The sequence below is a fragment of the Chinchilla lanigera genome, unplaced genomic scaffold, assembly GCF_000276665.1.
Source record: "Chinchilla lanigera isolate Chin_1 unplaced genomic scaffold, ChiLan1.0 scaffold00009, whole genome shotgun sequence".
In the NCBI taxonomy this organism is placed as follows: domain Eukaryota; kingdom Metazoa; phylum Chordata; class Mammalia; order Rodentia; family Chinchillidae; genus Chinchilla; species Chinchilla lanigera.
In genome coordinates, this window is record NW_004955410.1 from 23,305,012 (window position 1) to 23,323,422 (window position 18,411).

General features: G+C 35.6%; 1 protein-coding gene across 1 annotated transcript in view; it reads left to right on the forward strand.

Moving 5' to 3' along the window:
• Positions 1 to 18,411, forward strand: part of Abcb5 (ATP-binding cassette, sub-family B (MDR/TAP), member 5) — a 95,738-nt gene that overhangs the window by 21,749 nt on the left and 55,578 nt on the right. The window contains exon 13 of the mRNA XM_005377366.1: positions 8,595 to 8,765. Within this exon, the coding sequence (XP_005377423.1) occupies positions 8,595 to 8,765 (171 nt within the window). The remainder of the gene's footprint in view (positions 1 to 8,594; positions 8,766 to 18,411) is intronic.

Consider the following 18,411-nt stretch of genomic DNA (forward strand, 5'->3'; position numbering starts at 1 on the left):
ACACAACTAGGATCAGAGGTCCCACTTAACCCAGCTATTTCCTTTCTGGGTATTTTGCCAGAAAAACTGAAAACAGCATGCCACGGCAATATATGTGCACCCATGTTTATAGCAGTGCAATTTGTCATAGCTAAATCTTGGAAACAAGCCAAACTCCCATCCACTGAGGAATGTATAAAAAGATGTGGTAGTTTTATACAATGGAATATTACTCAGCTCTAAAGATAAACTCAAGGCTTTTATAGGTAAATGGATGGAACTAGATACCATACTCATAAGTGAAATAAATCAGACCTTAATGTTAAGCATCATATTATTTCCCTAGTGTAAGAAACTGAAAGCATAAATAAAATCTGAAAGGTACAATAGATATTGTGAAAAGGAAAAAAACTGCTCAGAAACAAAGAACAACTGGAATGAGGGTAAGGAGAAGACAAAGAGTGAAAAAAGGAAAACAATATATATATATATATACACACACACACACACACACATGATAGCTAAGATAATTGTACTACTTATTTCTGTTGGTTTATTGAAAGGAACAGTTATGCTTAATTTTTTATCAATTTTGTAAGCCTACATTTGGTAATCTGAACTACTATTTTGAAGCTAACAATATGCAATATAACAACCATTGTTAATTTCTTATCATCTTGTTTTGAAATTCTGTATCATTTTTAACTTTTTTTTATTTTTTAGTCTCTTCAAAGTGAAAAAAAAAAAAATCTAACAAGAAAAAGAGCTTTGGTACTGAGATAAAGTTAGAATTCCAGGTGGGCATTCCTTGGAAACCCTTGCTTGAGGTTAAGACTACAAAGGTTTATCAAAGCAACAATTACAAAGCTGAAAGTAGAACAGAGATGTGAAAGTGTCATCCAGCTAGAATTTGGAGAAGTCCTATTCATACCTTTTTAGCACCTCAGACATGAAGCTAAGACACCAAATAAGCTACCCTTTAGAGGCAGGGACCATACCTTAGAGTAAGACCAACTCTAAAACCAAGCCATGACAAGTTCCAAAAGGAGACAGAATTTGGGTGTTGGGCTCTGCATGTTACAAGATTGCATCCCAATGGGTATAAAACCAAGAGTACATATCTTCAAGGTGATGATCAGTCAGTATTTGAATTGCTTACCACAGCAAAAATCAATAGTTACTCAGAAGAAAACAGAATTCAGAGTCTCTCCAACATATTATGCACAGTATTCAACATATAATTTACAAAGACAAGACATGCATAAAACAGGAATATGACTCCTGAGCAAAAAAGCCATAATCATAAATATTCACTTAAGAAACAAGCTTCAAAATAAACAAGGAAAAGTTAATGTATCTGAAATAGAAAAATCCAAAATTTTAGTTGAAAGCTTTGGTATTTAAAACAAATAGCCAGAAAATCAGTAAGGATATAAATGACTTGAACAATATTACTGACCAATTATAACTGACATGTACAGAACATTCCCTCCAACAACTGCAACATAAGTTCTTTTCAGCTGCATGTGTAACATTTACTGAGATAAACAATATTCTGGGCCATGAAAAGAAGCAAAGCAAAACTTTAAGAATTTCAATCAATAAAAAGCATATAAAATATGTTCTCTGACCATAATAAAATTAAACTAGAAATTAATAACAGATATATCTGAAAATACATAAATATTTGAAAATTGAACAAACAATTCTAAATAAAGTGTGGTTCAAAGAGGAAGTCTCAAAGAAAATTAGTAAGTATTTTGAACTAAATGAAAATGCAACACAACATTATTGGAAGAATATAGTAAAAGCACTGATTTGAGAAAAATTTGTAACATTCAATAGTTATTTTGAGGGTAAAAAAGCCTGTCATCAGCAAAACAAGTTCCTACTTTAATAAACTTGAGAAAGAAGAACAAATTAAACCAAATCAAGTAGGAGAAAGGAAACAATAGAGATTAAAGCAGAAATCAGTGAAAAGCATTGAAAACAAGAGCTCGCTCCTTGACGGTAGCAAGACTGAGGACAGAAAAACAAGGCGGGTGGGTGGGATGGAGAAAGACAGAAATAACCAATATCAGAAACAAAAGATGTATGGCTATTGATCCTAAAGACACGAACGGTTTCAAAAGGAAATACTGTGACAATGCTATGCCTAAAAATTTAATAATGTAGAAAAGAGTCAGTTCCTGGAGAGGTATAAACTGCCAAACTTGGTCAAAAAAGAGAAACATAACTTTAATAAGCCTAAAACTATTAAAATTTGACTGGACCTCTAAGTAGCAGCAATAACTACAAGTAAAATTAAAATAAAAAGTAGCACTGGAAATTATAAAGAAAAACAAAATACTTAAGACTTAATTTAATAAAGAATTTCTAAATATTCTATGTAAAACTTATAAAACATTGATGAGTAAAATGAAAGATTTACATATACTGTAGCTTATTCCTTGATTTAGAGATCCAATATTTTTAAAGTTATGCATTCTCAAGTTGATCTATAAATATAATTCTTTGCCAATCAGAATTCTGTCAGTTCTTTTTTGTATGTGTAGGAATTGACATATCCTGATTTCATAATTTATTTAGAAATTGAAAGGATCAAGAAAGACCAAAACAATTTTGAAAGAAAAACAAAGCTAGAAGACTTAAAATATCTCATTTAAAAATACTAATAGCAGCATAAAAATGAAAATATAGATCAGTAGAATAGAAAGCCTGGAAATAGTCCAACACATGTCTCATCAACTAATTTTTGCCAGATGAATAGACTTCAGTAGGAGAAGGGAAGATTTTCTAAACAAATGGTGTTGGAAAGACTGTATATACATATGAGGAAAAAAAATGAAATGTGACCTTTACATCACACCCACATACAAAAATTGATTTCCCATTGATCTTAGACCAAAATGTTAAAACTGAAACTTCAAAAATAAAAACTTAAGACAAAAAAAGTCTTCGTAATTTTGAGACAGGCAAAGAATTCTTAGACAAAAGAACATTTAAAATAATAAACTGAACTTAAAACTCCCTTCTATTTTTTTTTTTTTTTTTTTGGCTTTTCTCTGGTACCAGGGACCTAACTCATGACCTTGTGCTTGCCAGGCAGGTGCTTTGCCACTGAGCTAAATCCCCAGCCCCTAAAACTCCCTTCTAAAAAGATGCCAGTTTGAACATAAAAAGGAAAGACAAAAAAATGCAAGAAAATATTAATAGCTTACATATCTGACAAGGACAAGAATGCAGAATATATAAAAACTATTAAAACTCACTAATAAGACAAAAAGTTAAAATAGGCAAAAAAGTTTAATAAACGTTTCACAAAAGAAGATCAAATGAACAATATAAATGAAACATAGTCAACATTATTAGTCAACAGGGAAATCCAAAAAAACACAACTGAGATACTATTCTACCCTCAGAAACTCAGTAGAATTGTGAAAATTTAAAAAAAAAACTAACTATTGGGAGTGATATATGCAAATTGATTTCTCATTCATTTTATAGAAGTGCAATCAGTAATTAGAAAGCAATTTGGCTATGTATTATGTTAAAGATACAATTACGATTCAGCATTCTATTTCTAAGTATTTTTCAAAAAAAAAAGAAAACAGGACTACAAAAATATCTTTCACATGACTATTTTTAGTAACTTTATTTCTTATAGTCAAAAATTGAAAATAAGCAGCTGAATAGAAGAACAAATTCCTGCCAGATGGAATACAGGATTCTCAGTGAAATGTACATTTCAGAAAAACAATGAATTTTTTAGCCAAAATATGTCCCAAATATCACAGGAAACATATTTTAAAAGTTGTTTTTCTGAAATTCAAATTAAACTGAAATATGTGGAATTTTTGTGTGTTTTGTTTGGTTTTATTAAATCTAACAATCCAAGGTCAACTCACACTGTATGAAATACTATTGAATAATAAATGGGCCTAAACTGTGGATAGACCATGGATGAATCTCAGAAATATTGTGCTCGGTAAGAGAAGTGCAAATTGTATGATTCCATTTCCATGGAGCTCTAAAACCAGAAGTGTGAATTTATAGTTAAAAAAGAAAAAAAAATCAAACTGCAATGGCAAACGGAAACAACATCCAGGACTTGGAGGCAGATTTATTTACACTGATGGGCAAGGATGGGGATCATCCCCAGGATATCAGGCCCTGATCTCTAGTGGTCCAAAGTTTTTATATGATGCATAAGCAGGAGGTACAAATGCAATACAGAACAGCCTAGCAGTTCTTCTGATTAGCTAGTAGGATAAGATCACTGGTTACAAGGGTAGATTAGTGATCATCAGTTTATGAAGCTTGGTACAATGGTACAATCAGACCTGTATGTTCAGTTATGCTTTCATGGTTACAGGGGTCAAGAAAGTAATTACAACATATCTGAAATATAATTATGAAAATAGCATTTCAAGGCCTGTAATTTTTCTGTATATTTAAAACAGAGCAATGTTATAGCACATTTAGAATTTGTGTAGCATTTTTTACAACAAACCTGCTATCTCACTCACCCAAAAATAAAAAATTTAAAATGATAGTTAATTATTTTTTGTTCATTAGTGTGTCTTGTGCCTAGAACAGTGCCTATAATAAGAATTTAATAAATACTTTTTAGATGAAAGAATCTCTACTTTCAGATTGTTGTGAAGAATCTTGTTAGTCACTATTCTAATTACTTAGCTCTAAATTTATTTTAATCTAACACTTTTGTTGAATCTACCCTGGATTTAATAATGATGAGTATTTTTGCACATTTAAAACTATCATTTTAGCTGCCTAAGTTTTCAGCTATTTAGAGTCAAGAAACCAAAAAAGATTTTCTTTTGAAAGCTGAGCGTGGTGGCAACACACCTGTAATTCCAGCACTTAGGAGGCTGAGCCAGGAGGATCGCTGGCCATTTAAGGTATAGTGAGTTCAAGACCAACCTGAATTAAACAGTATGACTCTGCCTCCAAAATACTTCAAAAATTAAAAACAATTTAATGGATTCTTTTTATCACCCTAACCTCATGGAGCGGATTTCATAAAGAATTTCCTATTTTCAAAAAAGAAAGAAAGTAATTACAAAGCCATGGAGCAGTTACAGAGCTAGACAGTTTCAGAAGAATAGATGCTTTTTTTGATATCTTTTCTATTTTAAAGAGAAAAAAGCAATAACAAAATAACAACAAGAAAGACAAAAACAAAATAACACAAAGACAATAAAAATGATACAGCACTTCAAAAAAATGATAGGAATTAACAATGCCTATTTTATTACATATTGTCATCTTTAAGGAAGTTCCTCAGATTGCCAGATGCAAGAATTAAAGATTGATCAAACAATTAAAGAAAATAAAAATAATTTTAAAAATTAGAAATGATACAGAATTTCACCAGACAAGATGGTAGGAATTCAATAATGGTCATTATATTGCATATTGTTGTCCTCAAATTAGTTGTTCAGATTACCAGATATAAGCTTGCAAAATTGGTCAAGAAAAAAAATTTAAGCATTAACTGTTCAAAGAAATTGCTCAAAGGGAAGGAACAACTGGGATGAGGCAAAGGAAAAAAAGAAAGAAGGAAAGAAGAAGGAAAGAAGGAAAGAAGGAAAGAAGGAAAGAAGGAAAGAAAGAAAGAAAGAAAGAAAGGAAAGAAAGAAAGAAAGAAAGAAAGAAAGAAAGAAAGAAAGAAAGAAAGAAAGAAAGAAAGAAAGAAAGAAAAAGAAAAGAGGGAAGAGAAGAACAAAGTTTTAAAAGAACAATTTCCCTTATACTGTTTTTCCCTTTCATTTCCCTCTCTTGTCATTACTCAGAAAAATCTTTTTCAATGTTGAGGTTGTTCTTTTTAGCTAAGGCTGATCAAACGTGAGAATTACTGGATCTTGTCGATTCCAGACTTTAGACTCAAATACCCCACAGGTGTCAATTTTCATCAGCCAACTTCCCATGGTTAAATTAAACACAGTCAGAATCCAGACCCCAACATTAAACGTCAGCGCATTAGTAACAACAAGTATTTTCTAACTATAACTGATAGCCCCAGGCTTTTTAGATGAGGAAGACAGCTTAAAATAACAGATCTGATTAACAAAACTGTATAAAGAATAAAGAAAAGAGCCTTACTGGTATCTTTCATCCCTCTGGGGCAACTATCCACAAGGCCAAGGCAAAGGTTACAGCCAGTAAGAGGACAGGGAGCAAGAACCAAGCTGGATAGCACAATATCAAGTACATATGGGAGGGACTGAGGTAAGCAATCACACTTGGAATCCATGAACACTGTCCTCTAAGCTTCAGCTGTGCATTGACCAGTCAGCACCCAGAGTGACAGAAGCAAGGTTTTGAGTGCATTTTCCCTTTAGAATGAGCCCCAGAGGAGCTATGCAGGTAAATTTTGCAGCAGATCTGGATTTCTGCAACTTGAAGAGATAGTTAATATGCAGCTGGGTTATATGTGTGTGCAGAAGTGTGTGCAGATATAGCTGGTCTTTTAACTTGTTACAAGCTATATGTAGTTTTATGTTTTATTTCTGTATCTTTAAATGGGGAGAGTCCACTATAATGCATGAGGTCAGGGCCAGTGACACAGATGCTGAAGCCTGAGCTGGCTGCAAGAGTGTGGGTGCCTGTGCTGTGGCTTGAGCTTGCAGAACAAATGGTGGGGGCAGGTCTGATTCTGAGTTTCTGGGAATACCAGGTAAAGATTTTCTGGATGGGGTGGATGTTTCAGTCAACTGGATCTCCGGAGGGGGCTTAGGCCTCTGGACCGGATTATTTTGCATGGTTGGTGACAGTTTTCCACACAGCAGTTTGTCATGCAGATCATCCATGCAGGAGAGTTTTGGCCAAAATAGTTTTGCCATTGCATCTGGTGTGTCAGCCAGGAAATTCGACCATGCTGACCTCTTTGGTGGACCTTGAGGATGGAGCAAGGACCTCTCCAGGTCCTGACAGGAAGGTGTTCCCTCAAGATTTCTCAAGTCTTCTTAGAGGTCTGGAGGAGGATTCCTGGCTTTCTGTTTAAGTGGCTCACATTGGACCCCAAAGGGAAGAGGATGCAATCTGTCTGTCTGTTGATCTACCTATCTGATTTCTGTAAGACTCCCAGGGGGCACCCCAGTTAGTCAGTCTGTCAGTCCTGCTCAGTTCAAGCAGAAAAAGAGCTTGATCACCTCTTGTTAGTTAAGGCCACCTTCAAGGGAGCAGGGGTTGGAATGTTTACCCTTTGAGTGCCTGCTGAATGAATGTGCGAGTGAGTGGAATGGACAGCATAAGCAGTAGGCTGCTCCATCTGTGCACCAAGACTGGGAAGCACTGGTAGAGGTGGCTGACTGGGCCCTCAGCTGTGGTTCTATGGCAACTGACATACAGCATAACAGAGGCCTCGCACCCTCCTTAGCTAAGATGTTCTATGTCTTCATTGTGGTAATAGAGGTGTACTCATTTGTCAAAACTCATAGAGCTATATCCTTAAAATGAGTGCATTACATGTAAATTACTCTACAATGATAAGTTTGATATTTTTTAAAATATGAAAATCAGCCTCTAGAAATTAAAAGCTTAGAAAGAATACAAGAGATGATCTAAAAATACAATGAATGTTTAAATTTTTTTAAACTTATTGTAATAAAAGGCACAATCCCAAGAATGATGGGATATGTGTGTGCAAAGTTAAAGGGAGTATTTTGAGGGGGATTAATGGCAATTTGTCCTTTACTGTAATAAACCTTTTTAAGCATTCACTGTATCTTTTGATCACACTTTGTGCTCAAACATTTAAGACAGCTGCTGTTAAATAAAATTATGGACCTTACTCACTGGGCCTGGCACCATGTGACTTCTGGCTCTTCCCCAGAGTCAAAATGACCAGCAAAGGTAAATATTTTCAGTCTAATCAGGACACTGAGGTAGTCACCACAGAATAGCTAAAGACACAATGAGAACTTCTAGAACTGCTTCAGAAGGTGGCAAGAATGGCGGGATAAGTGTGTTTGAAACAAGGGGGAATATTTTGAGGGACACTAATGGCCATGCGTCTATTCCTGTAATAACTTTTTTACAACTTGAACCCTCAAAATATTTTATGATTAGACCCCATTTGTAACTTTATGTTCCTGAAAAAATGAACTTTGAATTAGAGACATAACCCAATAGAATACTACCAAAGCTGCTTCATTGGTGAGAGAAGTTATCCTCATCATAAATATGTAACAGTGTCTGCTTTATTAAGGATAAAACAAAAAGTAAAAGAAGACTTAAAAAGTTTTCCAAGATTAAAAAAGAAGTACTAGGAAAAAGTTGGATTTTTGCCATAATTTCTTCAGTCCTGTTTTTCAAAGTATACAGAAAGGAAAGGAAGGAAACTGTGGCTAATACATCAAATTGCTAACCATTTCAAATAATGAGAACGTATGTGTATTACAGAGACTCATTTAAAGATTTCAAAGCATTCTAGGTACGTCTAAAATAAAGTTGAAAATAAGTTGCCATTAGAAATTCTTGCCAGGCATGGTGGCACATGCCTGTAATCCCACAACTTTGTCATTTCTTGTTTGAACCATTTAATCATCCTCCCTTCTATTTCTTGCTTCTTTTCCCTTATATTTTATTAGAAATTTAACACCCTGGTAGGAGAAAAAGGAGCTCAAATGAGTGGAGGGCAGAAGCAGAGAATTGCGATCGCTCGAGCTTTAGTTCGAAATCCTAAAATTCTGATCTTAGATGAGGCTACGTCTGCTCTAGACACAGAAAGTGAATCAGTCGTTCAAGCTGCACTGGAGAAGGTAAGTGAACAGAAGCATTTATTTCGACAGATCTGGTTCACTGTTTTTAAGTAAAAGAAAGTACAGTTCTATGGGGTGTTACTAAATTTGGAGATGTCCTTAAAATTATGGATGCAAAGTATGATTTGGAGGGAGAAGCACATGTGACACTGCTGCTAAGTACACACACACACACACTAATATAATATGATCGATATCCAAACAATCATCCCATATCTCCCTCCATTTCAACACATCTGTACTTTCTACCTTCCCATAGTAACCCAAGCCTCACAAACACAGCCATGGGCATCCTCTTACTTTTTTTTTTTTTTTTTTTTTTTTTTTTTGGTTTTTCTCCGGTACCGGGAACCGAACTCACGACCTTGCGCTTGCCAGGCAGGCGCTTTTGCCGCTGAGCTAAATCCCCAGCCCGGCATCCTCTTACTGTGTCTGTACACACCAAAGGAATCCTCCTCTCCAACTACTTTCCAGCTTTAGGGTAGCCCCAGGGTGTCCATGCTGACACAATTTTACCTCAAGTGGAGAAACACAGACCCTGAGCCACTCTCCTCCGACAGTCCTGGGCCCCTCAAACCCCACACTGACCTCGCAGTGCACCAAAGTGCATGCATCTGGGAGGCCAGTTGAAAAACCCTTAAATACAGCTCTGAACAACAAAATGCTCCATGAAATCTTGGCCTTGAGCTCCTTTAAAGGACTAATGACACATTTTACTTTGCATTTGCGTGGAAATGATGAAGTGTTTTTCTCTCTAAGAAAATTACAGGCTTCTCTTTCAGAACTGACTTTACGGGGCCAGACACAGATACTGGCACCCAGAGTGGCCACTGCTTATTGAGAAACCTCTTAGTTACTGGTACTTACTCACAAATCAGATCGTACATGGCTTTGCCCTTGTTTCCCTCCCATGATGCACACATACAAATATGCTTGTATGACATGAAAATCCTTATTGAGTGGACTTTATGCCAATCAGGTCCACAGAGAGCAAAGAAACAAGGTATGCACAATGTTTTATGCATTTGTTTGTACTTAGTAACTAGGACCGGGATCTCTGTCTAGAATAAACTCAATAAATTGTTTTTCATAATGATGATGTTCAATTATGTAGGGCTTAATGTGCTACAAATGATTTCACTTTATGTATTTGTCTTTTAAGCAATATGAGATTTTTTTTAAATGTCCTAGGCACGGTGGTTGTTTAGAGGTTCAGTGCTGTGCCCGTTGTCTTTTATCCAAGTATGTTAACCACTTTCAAGCAATCAAAACTAGTTCAGACTTTTAAAATTAAGTTACTTGGCCACACAATAAACTAATAGATCTTTCCTACAGATCTTCACTTCCCACCTCTCCATGGTAAACGGACTATCACCATAAAATAAAATCTGTCATAAGTAAAAAAGAAAAATGCAAAATGTTTGTAGCCTGTGACTCTAATTATATAAAATAGGTCACTTGTGAACAAAAGGAAGGAAACATATAGGAAAATACAGTCATGTGTTGTTTAACAATAGAGCTATGTTCTAAGGAATGCAATGTTAGGTGATTTTGTGTTTGTGGGGACATCAGTGTGTAGAGTGTGTACAGCCTATTTCACAGCTAGGTTCTGCGATACAATCTGTTGCATCTAAGTTATACCCCCCCACACACACACACACACACAGTGTGCTATTGTATCAAATTCTATAGCCATTATAACACAATGTATATCTAAACATATCTAAACATAGGAAAAGTACAACAAAAGTGTGATATAAAGGATGAAATTGGTTCACATCTGTATGCCTCTTACCAGAACTGGAACTTGCAGGACTGGAAGTTGTCCTGTATGAGTCAGTGAGTAAGTGGTGTGTGAACGTGCAGGTCAAAGTTGTTATGATGTGCTGCTATAGATTTGATATACAGTTAGGCTACACTAAATTTATTTTTGTAATTCTTTTCTCGTTAAATTGTCAGCTTAGTTTATAGAATTTAATTTTTAAAATTTTTTACTCTTTTGTACAGACATGCATCTTACAACGCACATTTATATAGCTGTTCAAAATTGGGCCGGGGATATAGCTCAGGGGCATAGTGCCTGCCTGGCAAGGGCAAGGTCCTGAGTTTGATTCCCAGTACCAAAAAATGAAAAATAATAATAATAAGCAAAAATAGTTTGTTTCCTTATATAGTTTCCTAATTCTGTAAGCTGTCTCCTACTTTTAAAATTTTTAAAACTTTTTGAATGTTCTTGTTAAAAACTAAGACACAAACACACATGTTAACCCAGGCCTATAGAGGATCAGAACCATCAGTATCTGTCTGTTACCTCCACAATATGTCCCCCTCGAGAGTTTTCAGGGTCAGTAACGCTGGTGGAGTCATCACCTTCCAGGACAACAGATGCCTGTTTCTGGAGTCCGTCCTAAAGGACCCTACTAGGGTTACTTCATAGTTAACTTTTCCTCTATAGAAGTGGAAGGGGCACATCCTAAGATAATTATCACAAGTATAGTTTGGCGGATACATAAACCAACAAGTCATTTATCACTCTTAAGTATTGTACATGATTGTATGAGCTGTACTTTCATACAACTGATGGTGCAGTAGATTTGTTAACACCAGCTTCACAAACAATACCTGAGCAGTGCTTTTCATCATGATATTATGATAGCTCCACCAGTAGGCAACAGAAATTTTCCAGCACCATTGTGACTTTAAGGGACTACTCATACATGTGCCCATTTTTGGCCAAAACTCCATTATGTGGAACATGACAATAATTAATTTTGTTGTCTCCAATTGTTACCTTGTTTGTTAACTTATTTGGAAATGAGAAAAAAGAGACCCCAGGCTATAAAAAGAAAACATTTTAATGAACATTATTCCGTGATCTTAACTGGCTAGCACACAGGAGCTCATTTTGACAGTTTAGGTTTGGAACATTTGCCTTTCTAAGGGATCTCAACCTAAGCATACATATAACCACATAAGTAGGTCCTGCAAGTTGACAGTAAACCTCAAGAAAAAGGTGAATCATTAATTATGACTTCCAAGTGCTGATACTTTGCCATTTGTCAACCTTTTTGACATAAAAGAAAACATCTTTATATAGCTGAGGCAGCTTGACGGTAATCCCACATTACTGAGCCAGGAAACACTGGTTACTTGACCCAGAACACTAACCCAGTTGGCTTTCAACATCATAGTGAGGTAATTCGGGAACCCAAAAGCCTGTGTTTCCCTTTAAACTACTGTTGACCTCTGTACAGGAGAGTCTCAGTTAAAACTTAATAGGCTTAAGGGGAGGAAATTGTAAAACAGTAGTGAAAAGTTTTCACACTGTATTCCTGGAACACGAGGTGTTAGGGTTTCCAAGATTTCTGGAGGCAAAGAGACGGAAAGCGGGAGGAAGGTAGGGTTGTCCCAATTACCTGCCAGTTCAAATAAAACCATAACCCATGGATGTGGGTTTTAAAAAAATAGTCTTTACACATACGCTTTTATTTGATTTTTTTTTTTAAATTGCAGCTTAAAAAAGAAAATGTCAAAAAATCTAGGATTTATGGAGCATGTGTCACCAACAGGCCCCAGTCCAAATGCCACAACCTTCCCAGAGTCAGTGAGTAGGTTTGCATAGGTTTCCGACACCACACTTGCCACCAGGACACTAGGATTCTCTGTATTTCCAGGATTCTCCAAAGTACATAGTAGGCCTGCTAATTCACCAGAGGCAAATGCGGGCCCTCTCAGATATATGAAGCTTTGTATCATACTCCTTAATAACCTTGTTCCCACCTTTATCCAAGGCCCTCCCACAACCATTACTGGAGAAAAACCAGCTGGTCTCTTAAGGCTTTTTCCTCTGCCTAGAAGTTCTGTGAGACACCATCTATTAGAAAGTCTAAGCTAAACACCTGGTGATGTGTGGTGTGTGGGACTGTGAAGAAATATGAAAAATATCAGCAAAGTGTCAAGTAAAGACGTCTCTTCCTATTGACCTTTGTTTGGTCAAAAATTTAATTGTTTGGTTTATATACAGGAGATATATAGGAAGTGTTTTTAAAAATACACTGTGTGAAAAAGTAACAACAAAGACACACTGTTCATCTTCTTTGAAGGTGAAAACATATTGTTCACCTACTTTGCATAAACAGTAGGATAAGTTGCATTACCTCACTTACCTTTACAGTAGTTTTGGATAAGAAACAAAGCTTCAGCTCAAATTTTCTTGATCGCTATTTTTAAGAAGTCTTGCCTAATAAAATTTCTTCCAGATTTTAAGTCTGAATTCTTATAGTTCACTGTGGCTAGTATATCCCATTTATGATCCAGTGCAACTGTATTTTTCTGGTACCTTGAGTCCATACGAAACTTGTCGGCCCACTTCATAAACCTCTGAAGCTCAGTTCTGCCACTTTTAAATTATTAAACAGTTCTATGATTTATTTGACATAGTCAAATGTTAATTTATGCTACAATAATTAAATAGTAATTTAATACATACTTTAATCAAACATCTATGGTTTAGACCAGGAGGCTGGCAGAGTAAAGACGATGCAGATGGGTGAGAGCAGATGTTCCAGCTGACTGAAGCCCTAACAGTGTCAAGCTGCCACTGCGGAAACAGTCTTCCCCCTACTCCTGGTATTGAGGTGTCAGACACCAGCATGAGTTTCTGCAAAATAAATAATTTTGCTCTGCATTTAATGCCTAAGAGAGACAGAGACAGGGGCACAGAAGGAGAAGAGACATGGGTAAAAAATACTTGAGGTGAGAAAGAGGAGTCTATATAGTATGAGCCTGCTCAGGAAACCTTGTGATTCTTTTTTAGGGGGAGGGGTATCAAGAATCAAACTCAGGACCTTGCGCTTGCCAGGCAGGCACTGGGCTCCTGAGCTTTATCCCTGGCAACCTTGTGATTCTGATGCTGTCATTCTGTGAACAAATGCACACACAAAATTTTCGGCCCCCTTTTAGTTGTAGTGTCCTAAACGTTTGATTTTACATTCTCTCTGCCCACATTCTCCTTAGAGTACAATGTACTCTATATTCTCCCTTATATTTTAAATTAAATTTTGTGCACATTAATTTGCCTTGAGAAATAAATATTGGATAATAGTATAAAATATTTGAGCTTATGGGTAACATCAGATAGTTTCATCAGTAAGTGACCTGTTTGATTTTAGAAAATAATACTTATATTTATAACAATATTGATGACCACAAGGAAAGTTAACTGAGCAAATGGGGAGGTGTAGGCTGGTAGCCTAGGTGCTTAGTGTTTTCAGCTGTACTGTGCTCACTTTCCCATATACATTTGCTGGAAAGTAGCATTCTTGCATTCCTCTTAAAGAGCTGTAGGCAAATCCCATGGTGCCCAAAACCCAAAATAGCATTCAAGTGCAAAGTTCAGAGAAGAAATTTGACCTCAGTGTAGGCTGACGGTCTCAGGTCCACAAAGAAGGCACATAAAACAACCTCAAATGAGACATTCTACAAAACATCTGACTGGTAGTCCTCAAAACTATCAAATTTATCACAAACAAGGAATAACTGAGAAACAGCTATAGCCAAGAGAAGCGTAAGGAGACTTGAGGAATGAATGTAATATTCTTAAGGTGATACTGGAACATAAAAAGGATACTAGGTAAAAATTAGAGAAACCCTAACCTAGTATGGGGTTTAGACAATAATATGCACTGGTATTGGTCTATTATTTGTGCAAAGGCAAGTCTGCCAGTAAAGTACTGGTCTAGTATTTGTGCAAAGGCACCATAGGTAAGTGATAAATTAGCACTGGGGAATGGTATAGTTTAATAAAATCCCTATATATTTAGCAATATCAAAAATAAAAGATACAGTAAACATTTTAGTGCTGACTATAATTCTGTTCAACTGCAGAATATGTTACACATAAAAGTTACCCATAGAGATTTGCATGTCCTAATAATAGGTGCCAATTAAGAAAATTACTGTGTGTTCATTATCAGGCCTTGATGAAGCTAAGAAAAAGAAATCTTCCTGTTTGTAACCCTACATCACAGTTGCCCCCAATCAACCTTGCCATTATGTTTGCAGGTCATTCACTGAAAGGTCTCACTTCCATTCAGGATTTCTGCAGAACTGCAGGGATGCCCAACTAGGGTGCTGTATGCATATGCTATGTTTGTTTGATTGTTCTTCTTAACAGATTCTTGAGAGGTTTAATTGATATACAGTAAACTGTACATATTAAAATGTACACAATTAGGAGGGTCTGGACATGTGTATACATTTGTGGTTGTTTCGTACACTTGTGAAATCATCACCATAGTTACGACAATCAAGCAGACTTTTCAGATGTGTTTTGTAATGACTCCATCTGGGGCTTCTGGAGCCTCCCCCTCTGATCTTCAGCAACCCCCAATTTCCTTACTATCATTATAGATTAGTTTGTATTTTCTATGTAATTATAGGCAAAAAAAATGTATTCTGTTCTCTGTGGCTACTTTCATTTAGTATAACTGTTTTGAGACTCATCATGTTGTAGAATGCATCAATAATTCCTTTTCATTCCTTTTCTATTGGTGAATAGTATTCTATTATGTGGATATACCACAGTTCTACTGAATTAATATTAATGTTCATTTGAGTTAATGTTTTCACTTTTTTAATACTACAGATAAAGGTGCAGTCTGTGCTTGCTTTGGCAGCATAAATACTAAATAGGGGACGAGGGTGTAGCACAATGCTACAGATGGGTTCAATCTCCAGCATACCCCACTCCCATCAAAAAAGCACTTTAAACATTCATATGAAAGTCTTTGTGTGGACCTGTGCTTTTCCTTTTCTTGGTTACATGCCTAGAATTTAAATGGCTGGATCTTATGATAGGTTTATGTTTAACTTCTTTAGTTAAATGCTAGACTATTTTGCCTTTACGTTCTTACTAGCAATATAAAAGAATTCCATAAATTTTACATACTTTCCCACACTTGGCATAACCAGTCACTTTAATTTTAGCCACCTGAAGAAACGTAGTGGTTTATCATTGGGATTTTAACTTGCATCATCCTGATGACTAATGATGGTGAGCATTTTTATATGCTCAGTGATAACCATATACACTATCTTCTATTCAAAAATATTTTGTCCATTTTTTAAATGGTTATTAATTTTCTCATTACATTAAAAGAGTTCTTTATATATGTTTTTGTGGTCCTGGGGATCAAACCCAAGGTGTGCAACAACTGAGATTCATCCCAAACCATTTTACTTTTTTATTTAAGACAGGGTCTCACTGTGCTGCCCAGGCTGGCCTTGAACTTGTAATCTTCCTGCCCTAACCTCCTGAGTAGCTGGGATTACAGGCATGCACCACTGTACCCAGTTATATGGTCTTTATATTTCTGGAGCTAAGTAGTTATCATATATGTGATTGGAAAATATTTCTTCCCATTCTGGGGCTTGTCTTTCCATTCTCTAAAGTGTCTTCCAAGGAATAGCTCTTAAAATTGATGAAGTTTAATTTATCAATTTTTGTTTTGAAAACCAAGTTCTTAATCTTAGTTAATAAGATTTTGTCACAGTCAAGGTCACAAAGACTTTTCCATATGCTTTCTTCTAGAATTACTATAGATTTAGGTTTTTATTTTTATATTTAGGCTTATAATCAACTTTGAGTTAAATTCTGTGACTTGGAGTTTTTTTCAGCTCCTAGTGGATCCAGCACCATTTTGCTAAAATGACGGTTTTTTCTACACTGCTTAGCCTTCATATTTTTCTAAAAGTTAGTTAGTTGCCCTACTAAATTAGGTGTCAGTGTATTCCTAAACTCTGTCTGGTTTTGGTGTTTTCCGTCTTACTCTTCTTGTTTAATTAGCTTCCTTTTCTCCACTCACTTTGAGCTGAACTTGCTCTTCTTTTTCTGATTTTTAGGTTGAATTTAAGGTCATTTACTTGAAAAGTTTTGTTTCCAAATAGTTGAGGATCTTCCAGATATTTTTCTGCACTATTTTACCTTTTAATTCTATTACAGTCAGAGAATGTACTTTGTAGACATTCATGCAATGTTAAGGCTAAATTAATGACCCAGAGTATGGTCTGTCTTGGTAAATGAAAGTACTATGCAGTTTGCTGCTGTTGAGTGGAATATTCTATGAACATCAGTTATGTCATTGTCTGATACTGTTATTCAAGTCTCCCTTATTCTATTGTCTACTTATTCTGTCAGTCACTGAGAGAGGGATATTGAATTCTGCAGCTATTTTTGTGTTTTATAGATTTGCCCTTGCAGTTGTCTCTATTATGGTGTTGTGTATCTTGGAGTTCTGTTATTAGGTACATACACATTTATTATTGTAATGTCTTCTAGATGACTTGAAACCTTATACTAGGAAATAAACTTCTTTACTCTGGTTATATCTTTTGCTCTTTAATCTACCTTATCTTTGTCTAATACAGCCATTCTACCTTTCATTTAGTTAATGTGAGCATGGCATTTTTCTGTCCTTTTGATCTATTTGTGTCTTTGCAGGTACAGTTAATATTTTATAGGTGTTACATAATTGGGTCTTGGTTTTATAACCAGTCTGATAATCTCTGACTCCTAAGAGAAGCTTTCACTCCATTTGCATTTAATGTGGTCATTGAGCATTCCAAAGTTACACAATGGGAATGGACAGTCTGTTCAACAAACGGTGTTGGGTAAATTGGATTTCATATGCAAAAAAATAAAAATTAGACACTTATCTTTCACTATAAACAAAAATTCAACTCAAAATGGAATAAAGAATTAAATGTAAGATATGACACCATAAGACTCTTGAAAGAAAACATACGGGAGAGCCTTCATAACAGAGTTTGGCAGTTATTTATTGGTTATGATACCAAAACTGTAAGCAACGAAAGCAAAATTAGAGGAGAATCAAATCAAACAAAAAGCTTCTGTATAGCATAGAAAACAATCAACTGGCAACCTACATAATAGGAGAAAACATTTGGAAGCCATGTATATGATGAGGAATCTAAAATATAAAAGGAATCTTTACAACTCTATAGTGATGATTATAATAGCAATGATAATAATATTAAAATGAGCCACCAGGCATGGTGGCACATTCCTATAATCCCAGCACTTGGGAAGCAGGTGCAGGAGGATTGCCATGAGTTCAAGGCCAACCTGGGCTACATAGTGAGTCCAGGCCAGCCTGAACTACATAGCAAGACCCTATCTCAAAAAAAAAGTCAATAATTAAATAAAAATTTAATATAAGGTCTTGAAGTGGCATTTCCCCAAAGAAGACATACAGACAGTCAGCAAGTATAACCAACAAGTCATCACTAGTTATTAAAGAAGTACAGAGCAAAGCCACAATGAGATATTTCCTCATACCTATTAGGGTAGCTAGAATGGCTATCGTAAAAATAAATAAATAAATAAATAAAGGTTGATGAAGATATGAAAATATTGAAACATTTTTATATTATTGGTGGGAAGATTTAAAAAAGGGCACAGCCTCTATGAAAAAGAGTACAGAAGTTCCAGAAAAATGTAAAAGTAGAATTATTCCATGATTCCACAATCCTCTTTCTGGATATGATGTATCCAAAAGAACTGAAATCGCTGTTTCAAAGAGACATATGCATTCTCCTGTTCAGTGCAACATCATTCTCAAAAGTC